The 23793-nt window shown below is 37.8% G+C and overlaps 1 protein-coding gene across 2 annotated transcripts in view; it reads right to left on the bottom strand.

Moving 5' to 3' along the window:
• The window catches only part of LOC146474290 (dedicator of cytokinesis protein 7-like), a 50553-nt gene extending 45505 nt beyond the window's left edge, over positions 1-5048 (bottom strand). Inside the window, exons 1-5 of one of the 2 annotated variants that reach the window (XM_085117179.1) lie at positions 4901-5048; positions 4714-4810; positions 3197-3375; positions 1622-1693; positions 345-474 (exon numbers count right to left, since the gene is read on the bottom strand). In XM_085117179.1, coding sequence (XP_084973305.1) covers positions 345-474; positions 1622-1693; positions 3197-3375; positions 4714-4810; positions 4901-4968 — 546 coding nt within the window. In that variant the 5' untranslated portion in view covers positions 4969-5048. The remainder of the gene's footprint in view (positions 1-344; positions 475-1621; positions 1694-3196; positions 3376-4713; positions 4811-4900) is intronic. The other variant, XM_085117178.1, reaches the window with a different exon arrangement.
• Positions 5049-23793: the final 18745 nt, after the last annotated feature.

Consider the following 23793-nt stretch of genomic DNA (forward strand, 5'->3'; position numbering starts at 1 on the left):
CAATTTAAACAGGTCATTCAACAATGTTGAAAGCTTGCTGAAAGCGTTTTGAATCAAATCTAAATCGTTTAAACTTTTACTCAACATCCATGCAACATTTCCTTTGTTCTCAAAATTGTTGAATGTTATTGGAGCTGTTTGAACACTCCGTTCAGCATTTGTTCAACATTTGCCCAACATCCGATCAACTTTTGTTAAACGAATGTGAGTCAAATGTTGAAACCATTTAAACGGACTTTAAGAAACTTGTACACAAGGTAACAATAAAAAACTGTATTTGACAACTTATATATATATAGAAAAAGTGTTTCCTGTACACATGTTGAATAATTTCATTCTCTTACCTGCTCTTGCAATTTTCCTTTTTCGTCTATTTCATAAACTTGACTGGAGAGCGATTTCACAAAACTGGGTGACCGCACTACCTTACGTCTTGAGTCTGGTCTCCCTTCATCAGAACAACGGAACTGATATCTGTTTTAACAGAAAAAAAACTGAGAGTGATGTATGATGTCTTAGTAGTAGAAGCTAGAATAATTTTGTAACAAAAACAAACATGTATTTTATTTGTCAGAATGGATACCTCTCAAAGTGAAAATGAATTGGACTCACACCCACAAAATGTGTCAATAATAACAGAAAAAAAGTCCATATCCCTTCCCCTCCCCCACAGAAGGGATCCAAATTCCTGGGGGTGGGGTTCGGAAAGGCCAAAAAATTTTAAAGGAAAGAATGAACGAGCTAAATTGGAATTTCCAGAGGGGTGGGGAAAAGAAACCCTTTCATGTGGAGGGGGGAGGAGAGAATTTGGATATTTTCAGGATTACATCATGATGACATTTTGATGTCTTTAAGGAAAATATATCATATGAAAGTAATGTGTGTGCTTGCCATCAAGTGGGCTTTTAGTCTCAGAAATTGAAAATTTTTATGTCCAAAAGGCATGTATCCCATAAAATCAAAATAAGGGTACAGTATCTATTTAACAAATAGATTCCATGTTGCCGTGCGTCTGTTGTTAGTAATAGATCACAGATGACGTCAAAATGCGGTAAGAACAAAAAAGTGGCGCCTCATGTATCACTGATGTTCTTACCACATTTTGACATCTTCTGTGATCTATTACTAACAACAGACGCACGGCAACATGGAATCTATTTGTTTTATGTAATAAAGAAGCAAAACTTGTTAATGGTGATATCATTGATGCGTCTGTCCTCCAATAGATCATAAGTAAGAACCAATCACAATGCATACAGAATTCAGCTTGTTATGTAAAGGACACTTGAATACCAGTTCTAACCAAAACCTGCCAACAAGCACCCCCATAACTTTCATATAGGAGTCTCTGCAGAGGGGGGTTCATTTCACACAGTCACTCACCCTTTTTAATAGGCTTTTTCAGTATATTAAAATTCAGCTTTATAATGAGGTTTAGAGGGCACAAACAAAGGAATAATGACGTTTATTCAGGTCTGTTGTTTGTGTCATTTAGGCCTGGCATGCAAGCTGAATTTTAATATTTCGAAAGGGCCCTATTATATAAACAACCTTGGAAGCATCTTTACAGTCCAGTCCACTTGTCTAGTACACAGTCTTGTCTAGTACACTTGTAACTTACCTGCGATTAACAATTGCCCAGTCTGCAGAGTAACAATGGATGCAGTCTTTAAGCTGAGGGTTATTTTCAATCCTGAGGAGAAATTAATGATTAAAATGAAAATCATAATTCATGTTATTGTAAACACTGGAGGACTAGCTTATCCAAAAGAACATCTAGAAATGTTTTGTAAACTTTCCAATTTAGGCAATCATCACTGTAAGAGCCCGGAGTTCATGAAGCAAAGAATTTAAAAAGTACAGTTTTTATTAATAATAATAATATTGAGAATGATGATTATTCAAGAAAGTGACGCAGGCATACTCGGAAAAAAGAAATCCGAGTGCTCCTATCAGGAGTCGAACCTAAGACCTTCCGATTACTAGTTCGGATGCTCTACCACTGAGCTACAGGAGACCTGTGGGTGCTAAGGTCATTAAACTAGGTTCATGGGACAAACATCCTGCATACTGCTAGGATTTGAATGTCGAACGTGTGGTATATGAGTATACAGGAGACTCGTGGGTGCTAAGGTCATCCTAGCAGTATGCAGGATGTTTGTCCCATGAACCTAGTTTAATGACCTTAGCACCCACGAGTCTCCTGTAGCTCAGTGGTAGAGCATCCGAACTAGTAATCAGAAGGTCTTAGGTTCGACTCCTGATAGGAGCACTCGGATTTCTTTTTTCCGAGTATGCCTGCGTCACTTTCTTGAATAATCATCATTCTCATTCATTCACCAGGCTGGAAATATACCATCACATTTCTCTCATATACCACACGTTCGACATTCAAATCCTAGCAGTATGCAGGATGTTTGTCCCATGAACCTAGTTTAATGACCTTAGCACCCACGAGTCTCCTGTAGCTCAGTGGTAGAGCATCCGAACTAGTAATCGGAAGGTCTTAGGTTCGACTCCTGATAGGAGCACTCGGATTTCTTTTTTCCGAGTATGCCTGCGTCACTTTCTTGAATAATCATCATTCTCATTCATTCACCAGGCTGGAAATATACCATCACATTTCTCTAATAATAATATTATTATTATGCCAGCTACAAAGCATCAATTGAGATATGCAAGTACGTTGGTAACAAATGAGGCTAATAAGAATTCATGTCCTACATCACATCTCTGTGTATACTTCAATGGTTAGAACATGAAACCAGTGTCCAGCCTGCAAATACAGCCGCCTCTCATCACCCTTGGCCCCAGTGTCTGGTGTATCAAGGATTCAATTCCAATCCAAAAGGAGAATTTGTACAAGAAGCCTAATTAGCCCACACAGCCAGGGCTTAACAAGATTTCTGTGACATGAAACAAATAGGAGTACCCATTTATACACCTGGGAGAAGAGAGACAATGTGGAGCAAAGTTCCTTGTCTCAGGAAACAACACAGCAATGCTGAAATCAGCCTGTCTTCGAATTAACGTCTGTCTGATCTTCCCACCGACAGTTTGATTAAACATTTGATGCACCAACGACTACCATGGTGATTTGATTCCAATCTGGATTCCAATTTTCTTTCTATGTAGCCCAACATAATCATGACAAACTGAATTTAACACTTTAATTAATTTGAGGTTCAGTAGTTACCCAGTATCCTTAGGAAAGCATGGATTGACTGTGCGACATTGTCTGGCTATTGTAGTGACTTCTATATCATCATCTGGAAATTCCAGCATTTTACTGTTTGGGTCATTCTCGTTAAAGGGTTGTTGTGCCAACACAATGTCTTCAAAATCTGGTGGTTCTACAACCTCATTAAGGGGGATCTGCAAAGAAATGCAAACTTACATATTAATTTAGCTTCAGTGAGCACTACTTGTTTTCTGCTCTTTGGCAGGGGCAAAAGCAAGTGATATTTTGGACAATAGACCCTTCTCCAAAATGGCTGTTGAAAATTCAAATAAGTAAAAATTAAAAACGTATACCAGCACTAGAAAGAGCACTTCTACTTTAGTAACCCTGCAAAGTTTCAGAAGAAGAAGAAGAAGAAGAAGAAGAAGAAGAAGAAGAAGAAAGGTCTATTGACGTATTTATATTGCAATTATCTCATGAAACCATAGAATTACATACAGTAATAGGCCATTTCCAAGTTGCTGTGAGCCTCATTATCAAAGCGAGGCTAAGTGCAAAGCTCTTGCATATTGTTTGCATAAGAATGACAACTAATTTTCATGATAAAAACTTTGCACTTAACCTCGCTTTTATAATGAGCTTCAACACAACTTGGAAATGGCCTATTATACTCATGAAATTTAATTTAATGTCCAGTTGTGTTTGAACACTTTGTAATGTTGGTTCAAGGTGGAGTTTGGCAAAAGTAATTAAACAGAAAATCATTGAAGATAGCAGCAAGTTTGAGAAAACCAAGTTCAAGATAGAAAATAAGTAATAAAGCAAGGGCAGATCTGAGGTAACAGGTTTGATTGCAAGATACATGTCTTATCCAGTTTAATAGAGTATTGACCACTGTGGCAATGTTTTTCTCTGTATAATGCCCACATTAAAATGAATATAAAAGAATTAAAACTTCAAAATGCAAGAAGCTGGAAAAATATCGGTCAGTCATGCAATGAGAAAAAAGCACTTTAATTTACTGAAGAAAATCTCGAGGACGAGTTTTAAACATGAATTTTTGAGGTCAAACTATCTTTTTTTTTCTTTGTAGGATTGAAAATATCTACAAGGAAAGCAAACAACAAAACCTGAAAAATTTTAATGAAAATTGATACGGAAATAGAGATGGTGGTGGGCCGCTTCCTGCACTCTCAATTATTTTCTCACTCAGTTACGGTTTCATAAAGGACCTCGTTGACGTTTTACATGCAATTAAACGGAATTATTGTATCTCCTTACTTCCCACTGCCTTGGAGCCTTATTCTGCTCCAATCGATCTCAGTTCATTCATAAAACAAACAATCAATACATCCTTGTTACGTACAAATGTATAACTCGCAAATTATGCGTCATTCACTATCGGAATTCCCCGACTGTTGAATTGTGTGTATTTGTGTATGTTACAACATGACACAGCAAAAAGACTTCTAAGGCTACCACTTCAAAAGATCTGAATATCCAACGCCTATGTTATGCCAGAACAAACATACCGTTCCCGTGGCGAAATGAAGGAAGGAGCTTGATGAAGACGGTGATTTAGGGAGACTTGTCTGAGTTCCAAAACTCGCCGATCCATTGCGCCGATATCTAAAAGACAATAGAAGTAGACGAGTGAACTACAATAAGCAACGAGTCCTACATATGTTTTAGCTCTAATTAAAGTATTAGGTGACTTACTTGTTAAGTTTTTGGGCAAATGCCCTTGTTGAGCCCGAACTTTGACTACCTGAGCTCTGGGCGGCCATTTTACTATCAACACAGCCTACTCGTCCCCAGTGTCTCTCTTTTCATATGGCTCTGCAGCCTTGGATGCTGTTCATGTAAGGGAACATCAGGTATATACTTCATGTAGCCTGCAGAACAGGAGTGATTTTCTTTTCTTTTTTTTGCGTTCTTCAGGCGAGCGGAGTCAAGCGCAAGTCACGCGCGACGGAAAGGGCGCAAAGGTCGCATGTGACTTCGCCTCGTGCTTGCCTCCGCTCGCCTGAAAAAAACGCAAAAAAATAACGCGTGTTCTCGGGCTATACTTCATGCTGCAATGACTGACTACAGAAAACTGAAAAAACGTTAACACAACGTTTATCAAAAACTTAGAAAAGAGCTTTGTGCTTTGTGCTTTGTGCTTTGAGCTTTGTGCTTTACAGACAAACAGTCTAGCCACTTACAGCAACTGGATAAAGCAAATTTTCCATCTTGGCACGGCAGAAGGCTGCAAGATAAATGTGTTTTACTGTAATGTATAAGGCTAAACTCAATTTGTGTTCCATGGCCAGGACAATCCATGATTTATTACAGGCTAGCAACCACATTTATCAATTAAGACAAACCGACTTTGTGCTACCCAGATTTAACACTGTCACTTCCGGCCAATACCTTGGTCCCGATAAACTGTGGACTAACCTCTCCTGTAAGAAGAGACTTGCGAGCAATTTAAAAGAAGAAGGCGTAACCTATCGAGCTTTCTACAAGATGGATGCAAGGACTGCCATCTATACAATTCTTAGTTTTTGTAACAGACATTGCAATATTTATCTCAATTTCTTACAAAAGTTTTTATGTAGTTATCTCAGTGACTCAGTCATAGTCACTTAATTGTTAGTTAGGTGTACCCTGTCAGAGGTCGGATCTCTGCTAGATACTTCAGTTTAGACACGTTACTAAAGTTCATACCCCTTATTCCAAAATGCCGCTACCACTGATTTTAACATTATTTTGTTTGCATTCAAATGAGCCCTTCTTTCCTCGTTCTTAAAAATCAAAAGAAAATTTTACTTTGAACGAGGCAGGAAGGGCCAATTTGAATGCAAACGAAAGCATTGTACAATGGGGGCCATTTTGGAATAAGATTTATTGATTCGGGGGGAGGGGGGGGGGGGTGGGTACTTCCCTATATAAGTTATATAGGTATGTGCGCCTCAAAGGGTATGGTTTTTTTTTTTTTTTTTGCCGCTTTGGTCAGAAAACGGGTATAAATTTTGACCATTATGGTGTTAAATCGGGCGTGGTTTTCAAGGGAATCACGAGAGTGTATAAACATATTTGTCTTTTCAACTCCAAATGAATAGTAGAGAAAGAGAAATATCCAAAATGTATCATTCGAGCTGAATTTTCGGATGAATTTTACCAATTATTGACTTCAGCACTGTTATGACGCTTAATTACGGTACAACAAAGGTCTGAAAACGGTTATGGATTTTAGAGGCCAGGTCTGAAAACGAGTGTGGAAAACGGGATGTTTTGGTCTGACATAGGGATCAGGATTTGGAGAACCGGGCGGCACTGACACCCCTACCGAGAATATCGAGGAGACCCCCCCTCACTCCCGGGGATTGATTGATTCATTCATTTCTTAAGGTCATATATGCGAGCTATTGTAAAGTCACACATGTTGTGTCTAATCTTTAATAAAGATTCAGAGTTGTTATTGTTATTACCACATACAGCTTGTGCAATTTCTGACAGTATCATGAGAAAACGATGCGGTTGTGACCCCGCAGCCGGATCATCACATGATAAAAAAGAAAACAGAAATTCAGTCCAATGTTCAGAGCAGGGAACAGTATTACGATCAAGAATGTAGCGAATATCGCATAATACGAAGAGATCCCCAACCTGACGAGCAAACCGGCTTCGCGCTCTCTTTTACAAGGCAAGAATTCTTCTGTAATAAAATATGCAATTCGACTAAGATGAATATAAACGTTTACGCAGAAATGGCTCATGAAAATGAAAATTAGAAACAACTAGTCGTATTAAAGCACTATCTAGCTTTTTAAAACACGCAATGCTTATCCTTCGTGTTCAATAGCAATTGTTTTGATTATAATGGTTGTTGCGAAACCTAAGATCCTCGAAAACTGAGACCCAATGGGGTCTTCAGGAGCAGACTTCAGGCCGGCATTCCAGCTGCATTTGACCCTCAAATTTAATTTTGAACAAGTTACCCATTGCAACTATTTGCTCTTTTCTTTCAGGACGAAATCGCAAATACTATTTGAGAATTATTTTGCAACTAGCAGTATTTTCTTTTGTCATAATTTCGGGAAAAACTTAGACGAGACAAGTGCCTGGTCTACGGAAGGCGGAAGCAAAGACACCTTTAATTTCTGTATTTTTTTACAGAAATCTAAGAGCTCTACTCAGCAGACGTTAAAGATGCTCTGATCCGTTCCTAAGCCTCCCTAATTTCTTCATTTTTCAACCAGGCTATCGGTTTTCGCAGACACAAAAACTTTCTAAAGACCTTCTAAGTATTTCATCTGTATGCCTTTCGTTGTTATATCCTTCAGTATCAGAATTTCACAGTAAGTCAAACCGCCATACGCCATTCGCTGGCGCCGTCTGCATTTCACACATTCCCGTCAAAATCCACCATTTACGTCAATATTATACCGCAATTGAAACAATGAGAAAAGAAATCCAATTAGAAGGAGCTTGAGCTCTAATTGATCTTGCCAACTGATACGCTTACAAGGGTAAAAATACGAGGCCGCTGTTTCCAGCCAAAAGGGAGAAATATAGAGTTTGGACAAAACGAAAGCTAACACTGCTTTATCATAGGCCAAAGAAATATAGTAATTATCGAAAAGGGAAAAGCACATGATATTTTACCTGATAAAATACTCTCTTCAACAAGAAAATTAGCGATAGTAAAACAGCATGACGTTTCGACGACTTCATATCGTCATTGTCAAATGAGTAAAAATGGAAATAACGGAAAGGCATATTTATAGGTATTGAAAGTGAGAAAATAAATTAGCATGAAAGCATTCAGGTAAAGAGTTTCGCGCGAATGGAATCCGCTTGCGTGTTCAGTTTCGGTCTTTTGTTCTTGATCCACAGCATTTCGTAAACGGTGAGGGTAAAAGGCAGAAAGAGTTTGCGGAATGGTATGTGGAATGGCGTGCGGAATGGCATAATTATGCAAAATACGATTTACGCGGGGAATAAATTAACTGAAGAGCGCATCCTGTTTTCGCGCCAACTTTATAAGAGCAGCAGTTTTTTCGATGTTGCGGACTATTAAACAACCAACCAACAGATCGAGGATTAGAAAATATACGCCTGGGATAGAACATGTCTGATCGCTGGTTAGGAAGTGACAGTGAAGAAATCGATGAAGTTTCGCATTCAAGGAACTAAGAATAAATTAAATTTCTAGTTGACAAAAAGAACGTGGCAGCGAGTAGCCTAGACAAAAAGCAACACCAGACTGGAGAAATAACATCCGTCCAAGGCCAAAACTATTATGTGAGAAATTTTAAATTTAAACTCGGTCATTTTATCAGACTCTTTGACGGTTACAATTTGTACAACTCGTGGGAAAAATATGTTCTACTTTTTCTCACCTTACATTTTCGTTGAGCGACGAGTACGCAAGTCACTGTTGAGCTGCTGAGCTAGCTACCTAGCTATTTAATACGGCGATTCAGGTAGCTATAGTTCAGTTACGCGTTATCGAACTAAACATATCCGTCTTCAATTAAGGTCTTTCCGGTCCCAGACGTCCCAACCTAAAATGAGATTTAAAAGCGAAAAAGCCCTAGAGCAAAAAAGCAGATGACATGTATGGTGTCTAATTATCGACACTGGTTGTTTGAAAGGTTGTGAAACTATACTTATCACAACTGCATTTTGGTCAAATTGTTGTTCATTTTCCCGCTCATGATAAATGAATCATCGAGCATACAGGGTATGAGAATTGATCTTTTACCGAGGGTTTAAAAAAAATGAAAAAAATGTTTATTATTTGCCCTCGGTAAAGGATCAATCTTTGTCCTGAGAAGACTTCACGCTGCCACGTTATTTTTGTCAACCGAAGTCGCATAGAGTAAAGTGAACATGAAATTTAATTTACTACGGATTTACTCATAGTTCCTTGAATGCGAAAACTATAAACAGTTTTCATCGCTTTCTTTACCCTCACTTCTTCCAAATCAACAATCAGACGATCAAATCCTCGAATTGTTGTTAATATTTAGCATCAAAAAAGCTGCTGCTCTTATAAAATTGGCGCGAAAACATGACGCGCTCTTCAGTTAATTTATTTCCCACGTAAATCGTATTTCGCATAATTATGCCATTCCGCACGCCATTCCACATACCATTCCACAAACTCTTTTCTCCTTTTACCCTCACCGATTTCTTTATGACTTTAAAGTTCTTAATTAAGTTGTTAGGTGTTAAACCATGCGCGTCCCTGAGATGTTTTCCGATCACAGAATGCTTTCATGCTAATTTATTTTCTCACTTTCAATACCTATAAATATGCCTTTCCGTTATTTCCATTGTTACTCATTTGACAATGACGATATGAAGTCGTCGAAACGTCATGCTGTTTTACTATCGTTAATTTTCTTGTTAAAATGTTTCCCTAAATCGTTTTTCATCAAAATACTCTCTGCTGTGAAAAGGAGCGATTATTTTTAATCCTGAAACGAAAAGACAAGTTCTGCTGAGGTTGATCCACTCCTTTATCATAAGCCACAGAAATTAAGAAATTAGGGAAAAGGAAATAGTACATGATCTTTCAACTGACAAAAGGTTCTTTATTTATTTATGCCAGAAATGGAAAACGCACTCTGTATGGAGGTGTATATTTAACCGGCTTTTTCGAAAGTCAAAGAAATAAAGTAATTAGGAAAAAGGGAAATTTACATGATCTTTTTTGTTAGAAAAAAAATAAACGGAGGGACGATTTTTATGCCAGAAAACAAAACGCACCATCTACGGAAGTTAATCCAACGCTTTTTCTAACGACGAAGAAATAAAGTAATTAGGGAAAAGTGCATAATCTTTTCACTGACAAAATGCTTTTTGCTCTTTAGCGGAAGGATTGTTTTTATGCCTGAAAAGCAAAATAAACGTTCAACGGCTTTTTCGAAAACCAAAGAAATATAGCAATTAGGAAAAATTAGCGAAATAAATTACGTTTATCAGCTTGTTTCGAAAAAATTTTTTTATTCCGCTTGTAAGCCGCCGCCCCCCCCCCCCTCCCCGGATATAAGGGCATCCAAAACCACTCATAAAATTGCATAAGTTAAGGCTTACTTATGAAATGATACCGCTTGAAACCTTACAAACATATTTGGAACAATCTACTGAAAAATTGCTTGAGTGCCCTGAAAATATCACCAGAAAGAAAATTCCACGGAAAAATATTACGACGTTGCTAACCAGTGAATGCACTCACGCGCAATGAACGAGTTCTAGCAATGGTGGTGTTTTCACTTGATTGGTTCGGTTGTTAACTTTCGGGCAAGATCAGTGAATGAGTTTTAAATTTAATTAGTGGAAAAAAACACGTTCAAGTTTTTTTTCACGCCGCATCAGAATAATGTTATTCAATCTGTAGAGCATAATTTGACGATCATTTAGTGCAAGAATGGAGATTTTTCGTTAAATCTGGGCAAAGTTATAACTTTTTTCGTTTTTCCACAAAGTGTGGTGTCTTAAATTCAATTAGTGAAGTGTCGGCATGGGCTTTGAATAAAAAAGACGCGTGAAAATTTTTTAATCAGCGCATCAAAATAACCTTATTCAATGAGTTTGCAATCATTTTTATAGTATAAGTATGGTCATTTCTCGTTACATGATAGGGCATATATAATTTATTTTAGCTTTGAAGGTAGTGTCGGTAGCCGTCTCAATTTCAAATGTGTCATCTGCATTCACAGGAGGCTTAGATTTTAGAATTGCAGTCATGGGCTCTTGTGGAGGTCGCGTGACATTTGGTCACGAACCCACCGCTGGTGAATTAAAAGCACTAAAATGAGTCCTCAGGTGAGACTCGGGGGGAATTGAATCTCGTCACTGTAAGACCCATATCCCAAAGATGACGCTATTTTGGCTGATCCTCGGAAGTCGTTGAATACAAAACCAGTAAGCAAAAGTCCATTTTATTAATTAACTATTACAGTCAAATTCATTACCACGCGACCTGGGCCCAGTTGATCGAAGCATGGTTAGCGCTAACCCGGGTTAAATGCCATGACAACCTATAGGTTTTAATACCTCTTAACCAATGGTTAGCGCTAACCATGCTTCGAGCAACTCAGCCCTGGTTTCAAACCTTGCAAAAGACGTCCGTCAATCAAGCATACACACGGGTTACCGCGGGGTAATGCATGTTTATCCGTTTGTCTTGGAGAGGAAAGTATGTTTTCCTATGGGTTTGCCATAAAACGCAAAGAACACCCTCCTTTGTAACAATGAACACCTCTTAAACTGGGTCCATTTTATATTAAAGTACCCTGTCGGTATCTGTATAGGAAAAATTTTCGCAGAACCCCATACATTAATTATTTAAACATTTTGCGACTTAAACTCTTATTAATACTGCCCATTTTTGGAAGAGGGTTTATACTGTGACAGCGATGCATATATAATTAATGTAGGGGGCTGTGCATAAATCTTACCTTCTTTTTTTTGCAAAACGCAAGGTCCACATTGATTGATGGAAGACAATATATTTTTATTATCATTCAAAGTAGCTTATAATTTTTTTCTCGTACTATTTAAGTCCTAAAAGAGCACAAAAACATTTTTTCTGATCATGCAGGCTTAATATAAAGTTATATATTACAAATCGGTTGCTATGACCTTATAATACTATGACAATATCTTGGCTTTCTGAAATGACTTGTAACACCACCATTGTTGGCAAATCATGTGCAAATTTACGACAATAACCTGCAGTTTTGATAGTTTTTCTTGAAATGTCACAAAATGCTGAGCACAAAAATCTGCAACTACTCTGACACTGAGCATGGCAAAACTTTAACCTATGGACATTTAGTTACATTGGAAAAAAGCAGCTTCTGTGGAAACACCATCAGTAACTATAGTAACAGTCATAATGCCTTTTACAGAAAATTCATTTGAGTAACTTTTTTATTTAAAGGAAGATATCAAATGTTGCATAGATGCGAAAGACCAAGACATATTGCCCATGGGAAACTCTGAGGCAAAAGCACAGGCTTTCATCTTTTGTCTGGTTAACTGTGCTTTTAAGTTAAAACGTACGCCTTTCTTAAGGCGCCATTTAGTACTCCAAACAGATCAAAAGAAAATTAAAAGCAAACAATATATAACCAAATAAAATTGTAATAAATGAACACATTGTTAAAATATGTTTCTGTGCTTGCTAAGCTTATTTGAAGCTTGCAAGGACTGTTTTACAAACTTGAAGCCGCATTTACATTGATATATTTCTATATTTCATGTTGTAAATCCATGTCACAAGCTCCAAATAAAGTTCAACTTTTTGTTTTTATTCCACAGTATTTTCATTTCATCTAGACCTGTTTAAAAAGCCCTAAATAATATTTCAGTAGTAAGGCTTTTTTGATAACTGAGACAGTCCACCACACAGTTGTTCAAAGCCCGATTAAGCTAATCCTGGGTTAACGTGAACTTTGATTCCAGTATATTTACTAATTCATAAAGATTCGTTCAAAAGATTTTGTCCCTAACTTTTGTCTTAGACGTTTCTTTACCATTGGCTTAAAATGAGCCTTTAAAATTATTTTAACGAGCGAAATGAAAACCTTGGTAAGTTTTAATCGTGGATTAGTGTTAATCGGCTTTCAAGCAACCCAGCGCTGATGAATATCATAATTCTGTAGTCTGCATATGGACATTCTCGACACTGCTTCCTTGGCCTCAAAAGGTAAGGTGATCAGCATTAATCTCCACCTCTCCTTCTGTGAAATCAGCCCATAGCAAGTGTTCACTTCAATTGTAACGTTTTGAAATCTTAATTACCGAAATTATTGTAAAGCAGTTTTATACTGTTTCAACACTGTATTGTAAAAAAAGGGTTCACTTTGCCAACACATGAAATCTGAGGTCTTTTAGGGAAGATTCGGTTATCACACACGAAATCAACCCCAATCCCAAAATTATATAATATGATACATCTTATCAAAATAAATGTTCTGGTTATTTTAAAGGCGCCAGACAGTCGCCTTCCGCCACTGTTGCTCGGCTGCTTATAAAAGCATTACCAGGGGCTACGAAATCGAGGACGTGCAACACGTGACTTCACTGGCAGAGCCTGTCTGAGACGGAAGGGCATTTCTCAGCAATTGTGAGGATAGCATTGCTATTCTCCCTGAGACCTTATTACCAGTGCTTTAAGCCCCCAAAACTATGTTTCATGGTGAACATGTACAGGTTGTTTTATGGGTGACACAATAAAATATTGCATGAGTCTGATAACTGTCTTGAGGCAACATGATGGCTAATCACACTATCAGTTTTACTCATGATTAAAGCCTTTAATTTTTCGGTTCCAAAGAGAGAATCTACACTCAAAGTCCCTTCTTCAATAAGCCAAGGTTCATAACTCTTATTTTCCAAACATTATATGCCTGTACATACAGTGAGTTTAGTACCTAGAGAGAAAACGGAAACGTTTGGCAAAAAAGGCCAGGGAAGAAAAAAAAAAAACAAGGTTCATAACTCTTATAAGTTTTTCAAACATTATATGCCTGTACATACAGTGAGTTTAGTACCTAGAGAGAAAACGGAAACGTTTGCAACAGATAAAAAAGGCCAGGGAAGACAAGAAGAAGGTATGAACATACAAGCTTTATAATTAATTGTACATGTACATCTTGTCCCATTTTATGGGGTGATACAGGCTGCAATCTTTAGATTTGGTATTTAACTTGCATTTGATGACCTGTTATATTTTCTTTGAACCTTTACCTTATTACCCTAATTAATAACAATATCATTCATTTTTTATACTGCATAAACATTAACATTACAGTAACTTTTAATCTTATTATGATCATCATGACCACGGCTTTTAATTGGAAGTTAATTAAAGTTGTAACAGTTCTTGTATCTCATAGATTCACTCAAACAGTAACAGTTTAATTTATTACAATTTTCGAATAAATTAAGTAGATTATCTTTTGTGAAAATTGTCTTAATGTTCAAAATCCTTCGTTTAAATTAATGGAAAATGGAGAAAGCAGTGTTGTAAAAATGCCATTAGTATGGCCACCAACCATATAGAATTTAATATGTTGGTAGTGACCACAATTCCAGTCTAGTTGTTGGGTTTTGGTTTTCACTTTGGTTGAGTAGTTGACTTAAATCAAATAGTGTTGGTCAGTGATTACCCACAATATTGTATGTAGGAGACACATTGTTGTAGTTCACCATGTTGAATGTTCAACAAAAGATCAACTTTTTCAGTTTGATGGGAAACTATATTAACAGATTAACGGTGTGGCAATGGGATCCCCCTTTGTCCTCTTATGGCAAACACGTTTATGAGCTCCATCAAAGAGAATCTTAAGCGCCAAGACAAGATGCCCTCCTTCTACAAAAGATACTTGGATGACACACTGAAAATTGTGCGAGATGTAACAGCTGCAACAGGTTTCCTAGAAACACTTAGCAATTGAAATTCTTCTGTCTCATTCACCATGTAACTGGAGTCTATTACTTTCAACAAACTACTGTTTCTTGGAATGCAAATATGAAAAAAGAAAGGCTGTAGATTAGAGACAAAAGTCTACAGAAAACCAACCAACACAGGTCTCCTTTAACAAAATCAACAACAGAAAAAAAATCATTAGTGGAAACAATGCTGAACTGTGCCTACCATCCCTCATCCTCTTGGCAATATTTCTCTGAGGAATGTGAACATTTGAAAACAATGTTTCGAAACTCAAATCTGATCCAGCAAACTTTGTCACCTCAACCATAACCCAGGTTATCACCTCAAAGGCCTCCCACGTGCAGATTACCCATAACAACAATTAATTAAATCTCACACAAATCAGATGACATACACTGCCAACTTAGAGATTTTAAGGAAGCAAAATCGGTAAAGAAATTGAGCCAGTCTTCACAAGCAGAAAAATCAAACATGATGTTAAGATACACAAACTGGAAGCCAGCAAACCGTACTGCCTCATTTATGAGATCCAGAGTGATCCTTGGGGTACGCCTGATGTGACAGAGGCCTCTCTGGAGGTGGCACTGCAAACGGTGACTCTTTGTTTGTGATGAAAATAAGTGCTGAATCAGTCATGTAAGCAGCCAGTAATGTTAAGTGGTGCATGCCTTGACAATTTTTTCATTACAGGAATGCAGCTAGAAGCTGTTGCACACCCTATGTGCACTGAGACCCGAAACTAATGTTGCATGTGCTAACACATACTGTTCCAGAAGAAGACCTGCTCACCTCAAAGACTGTGCATAGCTGGTGCTGATCTTTAAGGCTTTTTCTGGAAAGCTGTTTATATGCCAGTTTTTGTTTTTGTTTATACGATGTTTTGTTACATTTTCCACTTATTTAGAGGAGAAAGTATGTTACTAATTATCATTCTTGTGTCCAGGATCAGTTTTGGTTTACCATTGAACATGGCCTCAGTAGAGATTTTAGCTACTAACAGCTAAGTGGTCGGAACACTTTATTGTATCTATACAAACGTTCTTTAATTAAACTCCTCTATAAGGAGCAATGGTTTACTCCCACAAGTTCTAGCTGAACACTAGATAAACCGTAACTACAGATCTACTTTGAGACTGAAGCATGGACTCGTAGTTCCAGGTTTTGTTTGAAATACACGCGAACATTGTGGGAACAATGATTCTATTCAACAGTCTTGGAGGGGATGGTGTGGGATGATGGGTAGGACTTGTCGAAGTCTGGACTTTTCTGGAGCAAGAGTATCGACCATGATATCCAGAGAGTGACGGATGTGTTTAATGCATACATGAAAATTCGCAAAATTTGGGTTTACTATAAATACGGTAATAAAATTTGGACGAGTGCAGTGAGGCTTCAGGAGTAATAATAAAATTTATATGAAGAGTGAACAGGGGGCCCAGGAAAGGAAAGCCACCTGCTAAGATGAATGCTCATCTGATGTCTGGATGTTAAGCTGAAGTGACACGGGACTTCCTCGCTCTCGGTTCTGCGGCGAAGAAAACTAAATTGGAGTATCGACCACAACAGTTGAAAATACAGCAGATGAAAATACAGGTAAAAAATACAGGTAAAAAACACAAATTCTGCAAAACATCGCCGGCGTTATGTAACATGCCTGAAATGAACATGTCTCGCGTACGTGCAAACTCGCCTACGAACAAACTCGCCTACAACTAGTCACTACTACGTAGGCGACTTCTCTTCCTGACACAGGCGAGTTCACTCAACTAATGTATAGCTTGCGTCTTATCGGGGGCCTCGATCGATGGTAACGGTCGGTATGTCGGTCGAGTCACGGTCGACTGACGGTCGATATCTCGGTCGATGGGGTCTCTGTAAAACGCAGACCGGATGGCGGATGATAAAATGCGGATGACAAAATGCGGATAATAAAATGCGGATGACAAAAAAAATTAAAATAATAAATAAATAAATAAACAATTTCTTACGCCCAATTTCTTTTAGAAAGTTATGTAAAAATTACGTGAAAATTAAGTACCGATTCATGCCGAAAGACTTATGCTATGGCTTGACTTTTGTTACATGTTATGAAGTTGCACTAGGAAATAGCCGGAACAAATTTTTCTAACCGCTCTGCTTGCTATTTTCACACCGCTTAATATCGATTTAACAGAAATATCTCGTTCGCGTTTTAAGCAATACAAGAACCCTTAACTCATAACACAAATCAATGTTTGGGGGTATTTTATAAATTTTTTGGGGATTTTTAGGTATATTTGGGAGGAGATAGTTTTTCTCAAAAGAGTAGTAAAATTTGGAGAAATAAGAAATAGTTAAGATTTGATGTAGATTTAAAATTAGAATTTGAAGTTAAAAATTGATACAGTCGAACCTCCCTTTGCGACCACCTCTCGTAAGCGACCACTTTTCCAAAATACCAAAAGTTGTCCAGTCAAATCACTATAGATGGAACCTCTCGTAGGCGACCACCTCTCGTAAGCGACCACTTTTAGAGATGATTGTTAAAAATTTTCAATTGTTTTTAACCTCCCGTAGGCGACCACTTGACACACAATCCCCAGGAAGGAAATTGAAAAATGTGTCGCTGTAACATATTGGCCACATCATTTCAACGGACGCCGCAAATCTCACATTCGGAGCTACCGGAAGTGTCTCCCGATATGGCTTAGCAACGAAACAATTGATAAAATACACATGCACTACATTGTCTGACTGACTTTAATCAGATTGAATCCCTTGTAGGAAAGTCCAGCGTGTTGAGCTGTCGTGACGCACAAGTGTGGGATTGTTTTGACACCCGGCTACAAACTTGCTGGTGTTTTTAGAGTTTGTAACCACGTACACCACACGTTTTAAAAAGAGTTGTTAACTTTTTGCTTATGTTCCGTTCCCTGAAAAATTTAGAAAGCGCCACCTGCAGTAATATAAGAGTCAAGTTTCTTTCACAAGAATTGTCTCAATCGCTGTATTAATTAAGTAATTTGTGAGATGCAAACAATTATCACCATAAAGACTATTAAGATTTTTTGCCTAGAATAATTTTGGACCAGTCTTAATATACTTGTAGCTAGGAAAGGTTGTTACTATGGGTTTCGATAAGCACTGGCAAAAGGGTTAGGTCTCCACAATTACCATATGTAAATTACCTGAAATTTAGACCTCCTGTGGTCTGACCTCTGGTAAGCGACTGTCACAAAATTCATATTATTCATGTTTTTGTTGCTTTCATTTCATGTTTGCATTTTCACGTTTCGTGTTTGCATGTAGAAATTTAGTCGTTTCTTTTTCATTATCTAAATTCGTTAGGTTTATTGTTAATTATTTGTAGTCTTAATTCGTCGTATTTTTGTCAGTCAAAAAATGTCACTAGTATATTAGTAGTTATTGTCTTAGAAAATGGTGTGTATTATTGTAAATTTCAATGTTATCTGACTAACTATTATTATTCCCGTTACCGTATATTTTGTATCTTATTGTGTAATCAGCATTTATTGTATACCTTGTAGTTAGCGTTTTCTGGAATCTTCTTTGTAGTGTCGTAATTGTGTACAGTATTTAAATAGAGATCAAGGTTGTTGTTGTGCAGTTAGTTGTTATTCTTGGAAGGAGAAAAAGGACAGAGAAGTAAGAAGAAGTAAGGAGAAGCAAAAAAGTTTGTATTGCAAGGTCGAAGGCGAAATTGTTCAAGTCACTGTCAAGAGCCATTGGCAGGAGCCGGCCGTGTTTTCCTTGACATAAACCCTTTTGTCAGCGGCGGCGAGTGAACAAGATTTCAAGGCGTGTGCATAGAAATTAAAACTGAGTGCGGCGGAGTCAAACAAGACGGGAACAAAGAAGAGAAAAGGCGCCAGAAGAGAAGAAGCAGAGGTTTGTGTGAACGGTTGTTGGTGCGGTTTGTTTATGCGAGTGGTTGAAGTAGCAATTTGTTTGTGCCTGGAGAAGACTTCAAGAACAAGGAAGGACTGAACTGAACTGAAATAAGTAATTTAGTTTAAGATAATTAATTAGGTTAAGAAAGTTTTTTTTACGTTACCGTTTATTGTGTTTACTAAGCGTTTATGTATACTAAATTAATTAAATTTGTTCTATTACTTAGTCTTGTATTACTTAGTGGGTTTGCGGGAAGGGTTTTGTACAGTCCCCTTTTAAATCGTGCCTCACAAGGGAGAGATCCACGTCACAGCGACCACCTCCCGTAAGCGACCACATATCCTTGACATTATGGGTGGTCGCTTGGGGTGGGGGCAACTGTCTGTTGGTGTTCCAAATATAATTTTCTTTCTTTTATCCCTTCTTTAAACCTTTTAAAATTCCATCCAAATTCACGTTTACCTCCACCTTAAGAGAAGTAACCGAACTGGCAAATAGTCTCCTACGTAGACGTTCTTTGGGATCGTCACGCAATATTTCCTTCCCCACGAACGGAAATATGACGTGACGTGCCCAACGAACGTCTGCGTGGGAGGCTAACCGGCAAATCGAGTAAGTTATTTTGCTTACGATATACTGTCTACGTGCGGGTCTAGGGGTGAGCTACGCCTTCAGTGGCTGTAAAACAATGATAATAAGATTTACCTCGACAGAAACCGGAAGACATTGGTCAAAGCTATAACTAAAATGCTACTATCGCAATTTTGTAACATGCATTAAAGCGCAAAAGCTATAAATAATCCCTACCATCGTGGGCTGGACTAGCATTTTCACCAAATACATATGCATGTACAGTGAACACAAAAAAAGGTTAACAAAAATTGCCTGACATTAAAAAAAAGTTGAAGATCGATTGGGTTTAATCAATTCAATAACTTAACTCACCTCTTCCAAAAAAAAGTTGGCTGGCCCAAATCTGCGTCGCTTTCCGACAACTCAGACATCGGTTAACCCAGGTGCGCGGTTCATTCACTCGAGCTATTACTCACGCTAACAAGCCTTTCTACAGGTGCCGTGCACGTACAAACGCTCGGTGTAAAATTGACAACTATTTAGGGTGGGGTGGTGTGTCGATCAAGTACTGTAGTGGTAGTAGTATAGTTTTCCTTGTTAAATGTCAGTTACTAATAAAGATGGGGGAAAAAAGGACTGTAGCGGTGATTTAAGTTGAAAAGTATGGATGGATCCCGATGATAAAGTACGTCTTCTTCGATGAAAGTTCTTTCTTTTTTTCGGATCCGACGATACATAAAGAAAAAATGTGGGAAATCTGTGATTAATTAATTTATCAATTTATTTATTATTTTAATTTTTTGGTTATCCGCATTTTTCCATCCGCATTTTATTATCCGCATTTTATCATCCGCCATCCGCCATCCGGTCTGTGTTTTACAGAGACCCCGGTCGATGTATCCACCGAGTATCGGTCGGTCGAGTAGCAGGCAAGTATCGATCGAGCATCGGCCGCTATATAGGCGATGTATCGACTGATCATCGGATCACTTTCGGTCGAGAGATCGACCGACAGTCGGTCGCGATAGCATCAGTAGTGTGTCGGCAATATATCGGTGAACCGTCGGTCAAGTATCGGTAAAGTATCGGTCGATGCATCGGCCGATACTCGGTCGACACGAAAAAGGAACGAGGATTTTGCTTTGTTCTAAACCGGTTAAACCGGGACACTACAGTGTAATATGCTGGCATATTTTTGCGCGTTCTTTTGACCTAATATGATAAAATGATGCAATAGTGCAAGAATAAAATGAGATAACAGATTATCGACCGACTATCGGTCGTTATTATATTGGCCATCAACTGATATAGCGATGCGCTATGTATACGAATGTCGATCGAGATAAGGACGAAGTGTCGAAAAACATATTGATAGATTATTGACCGATATATCGGCAGATACTATCGGCCGGTAAGCGGTGAAATATCGATGAAGTATCGGTGATGTGGCGGTGAAGTGTCGGTGTATTGCTATCTATATCGGCCGACAACCACCTCGGTCGATACGACGACCGCCATAGCGGTACAACATCGACCGAGTCATCCCCAATTATCGACCGAGTAGCGACCGAGGGCTCGACCGAGATATCGACCGTCAGTCGACCGACATATCGACCGTCACCATCGCTCGAGGCCCCCTATAAGACACAAGATCCGAATACACTAGGTCGATCTCACGGATCTGTCTTCCGTTAAGTCTTTCATGAAATACATTGAAAAATGTCACTTTCAAGATTTTGACTTTAACATTAGCCCAGCAAACAGCTAACTATAGATATAAGAATTTTAAATATTTTAAACTTAGCTGTTTTATATGGCAATTCCTAGTTTTAAGGTAGATTATTCGCTTTTTACAGTAGATAATTTCTATAATTTTGGACTATTTCAGTCATTTTGTCACATTTTTCGTTTATACATTATCCCACAAGCTGTAGCTCTACTTTTTCTGTGCCCTCTTCTAGAAACCTTTCAAGAAAATTAGAAAATAGTTAAGAAAAAGTATGGAATACATTTAACAATAAAATACGAGATAATAATAGGATAGTATTTCTTTTACATGTCAGACAAAAGCTGGTCCTATTGTCGCTGCCATTCAAGAAACTCTGTGAAGACCAAATAAAAACCAAAAGAACATCACAGAATAATGTATGTGTGCATGTATCATTTTGGGACTGCCAATTTAAATACCTTGCTGTAATTTATGCACTTTTTCAACTCTATTCATTCAAATTTAGGACAGTTAAAACAGTTACAATGACATTGTTCCAGGATTGAGCCCTGTGAAAGTATAGGATGACATCTTTGGGACTATTGCCAGTAGATTGAAGCGCTGTTGCTCTTTAACATCTTGGTTTATCAGCCGCTTTCAAAACCATACATCAATGGATAAGAATTACATGACTACCACATAATGTACTGAATTAATTGATGATGTAATGATGTTATATGATTCATGTAATATGATAGCTTGATTTAACACAATAAACCATTCTAACAACTCCGGTAAAAGGCAAAGGAAACCAAGGAAGACCTCTACCTAACAGTCCTGGCCCTACAAACATTCCCACTGAATCAATGGATACCAGTCCAGCCAAGCTGCTGTAAGGTTGACAGTGCAAAACACAACCTCCTTCTACCAAAGAATTGCTGAAGTAGTCAAGGAGACACGGGCACGACAAGCAGAATAAGCCAAGCACTACAACAAAGGTTCCCAATTCTTACCTACCTACAACTTAACAATAAGCCCTCAATGTACATGTAGTTCAAATTATAATTAATTGAAGTCAATTTGTTTTCATGAACAGTTATTACCAGTTACTGTTATTCTCACTTAATGTCTGGAGTGCCCCTTGGAATTGTTCTTCAGGTCTTGTTTTGCAGTTGTTGTACAGGTCTACACTTGGTAAAATTGTTAGAAGGAACCACATTAACTAGCATTTTTAAGCAGAAAAATTCACAGATTTGTTTCTTTTTAAAATCTTGTTTAACTATCTTTCATCATACTGTCAATCTGTTTTTCCCTCTTTGGATGGTGTTGTTGTTGACAACAAGCCTGAGATAAATGGTGACAAGACAAAACCCTTAAGTTGTGGATTGCAGCATCTATTGCTGTTTCCATTTATTATCTTTGTTTTCTATGATATTGTTTCCTATTTGTTGAACTATTCCTTTTTCAAATAATTTAACAATAAATTTATAATTTATACCTTAAAAAAGCCCACTTGGCAGCTAGCGCAGTAATAAGCTATTTTGTAGATTTAAGCCAGAAAAGTATTGTTCTGGCCTCATGAGATTATGGCTTTCATTCATTCAACCTTAAATTACTTTGCAGTTCACAAATGATCACTTCATATATGCACTTTCAGAAATGATCTTAGGTCTTCATTTGCCTCACCACTATGATATTCCAAGCAATATATTATACTTGTATCATAATTTGTTTGATTATTATACTTTTGCAAGTTCCTAAGAATACAAAAACCATCATCTAGTCTTAGGGTTATCTTTTCTCATAAGATACAAATATGGCCCTTTTATAGTATTATACTCTAAACAAGAGCAAGGAACTTCCAAGTGTCATTGACATGTGCATGACTGTATATTATTTGAAGCCACAAAGTCTCATACAATACGAACAGTAACAGAGAGTATGCTTCTTTTACAAAGAATTAACTATATACATACATATATTATTGTATGTAAACCACATAAATGCACAACAACTGCAGGCAGCATGTAAAAGCATTTTAAGAGTGTTTAATGTTTAAAGGAGTCCCATAGATTTTATTTGTTGGTAATGTAATATGTTAAGTTAATTGAGTGACCGTATAGTTTTATCCATTTACCTATTTTTCCCCTTGGAATTATTGAATCATGTTTGTAGTTAAAAGAATTTTAAAATTATCTGGATGATGAGGAAACAAAAAGAGGATAAGTCCATGCTAAAATTGAAAGCACCCATTGCACCCCTCTGCCAACTAATGCAGGTGGAGGGGCATGCATTTTGAAGACCAACTCCATTCCAAGGGCTACTTTACCTGGCATTTAGTAGCATTATTTGCATTAGTAAGCCATACATGTGTTAGGAGTTGAAATGTTCGGGGGGGGGGGGGGGGGAATTAAAATTAAATCCACCAGGTGGACGTTTTTACCTGGTAATAAGAAACATTCAAGTTAGTTGCACATGCATGGTTATTGGCATAAAAACGATGCAAATGACTACTCATGGTTGCAGTGGCTTGTCTTGGTGCAATAAATACTTCATACTGTTTGTCCCACTCCTGTAGCTTAGTAGTAGAGCATCTGAACTAGTAATCAGAAGGTCAGGTATGACTCCTGATAGGAGAACTCGGATTTTGCGAGTATTCAGGTGAACTGAATAATACATCATTCTCATCTATTTACCCGGCTAAAATATGGCATCACAGTTATTATTTTATTGCGCATATGCCACACGACATTCCAACCGTAGCAGTATGCAGGATGTTTGTCCCATGAACCTAGTTCAATGGCCTTGCCAGATTTCCTGTATTTAAAAAATAAAAAAATAAAAAAAAAAGGTCCAACAAGTCTCCTGTAGCTAAGTGGTAGAGCATCCGAAGGTCTTAGGTTTGACTCCTTATATCTAACAGTATGTAGGGACGCTCGGTGTAAAATGATATCTATGGACGCAGGGTGTACATTGAAA

The sequence above is a fragment of the Pavona decussata genome, unplaced genomic scaffold (assembly GCF_977016875.1).
Source record: "Pavona decussata unplaced genomic scaffold, jaPavDecu1.1 SCAFFOLD_90, whole genome shotgun sequence".
Classification (NCBI taxonomy): Eukaryota; Metazoa; Cnidaria; class Anthozoa; order Scleractinia; family Agariciidae; genus Pavona; species Pavona decussata.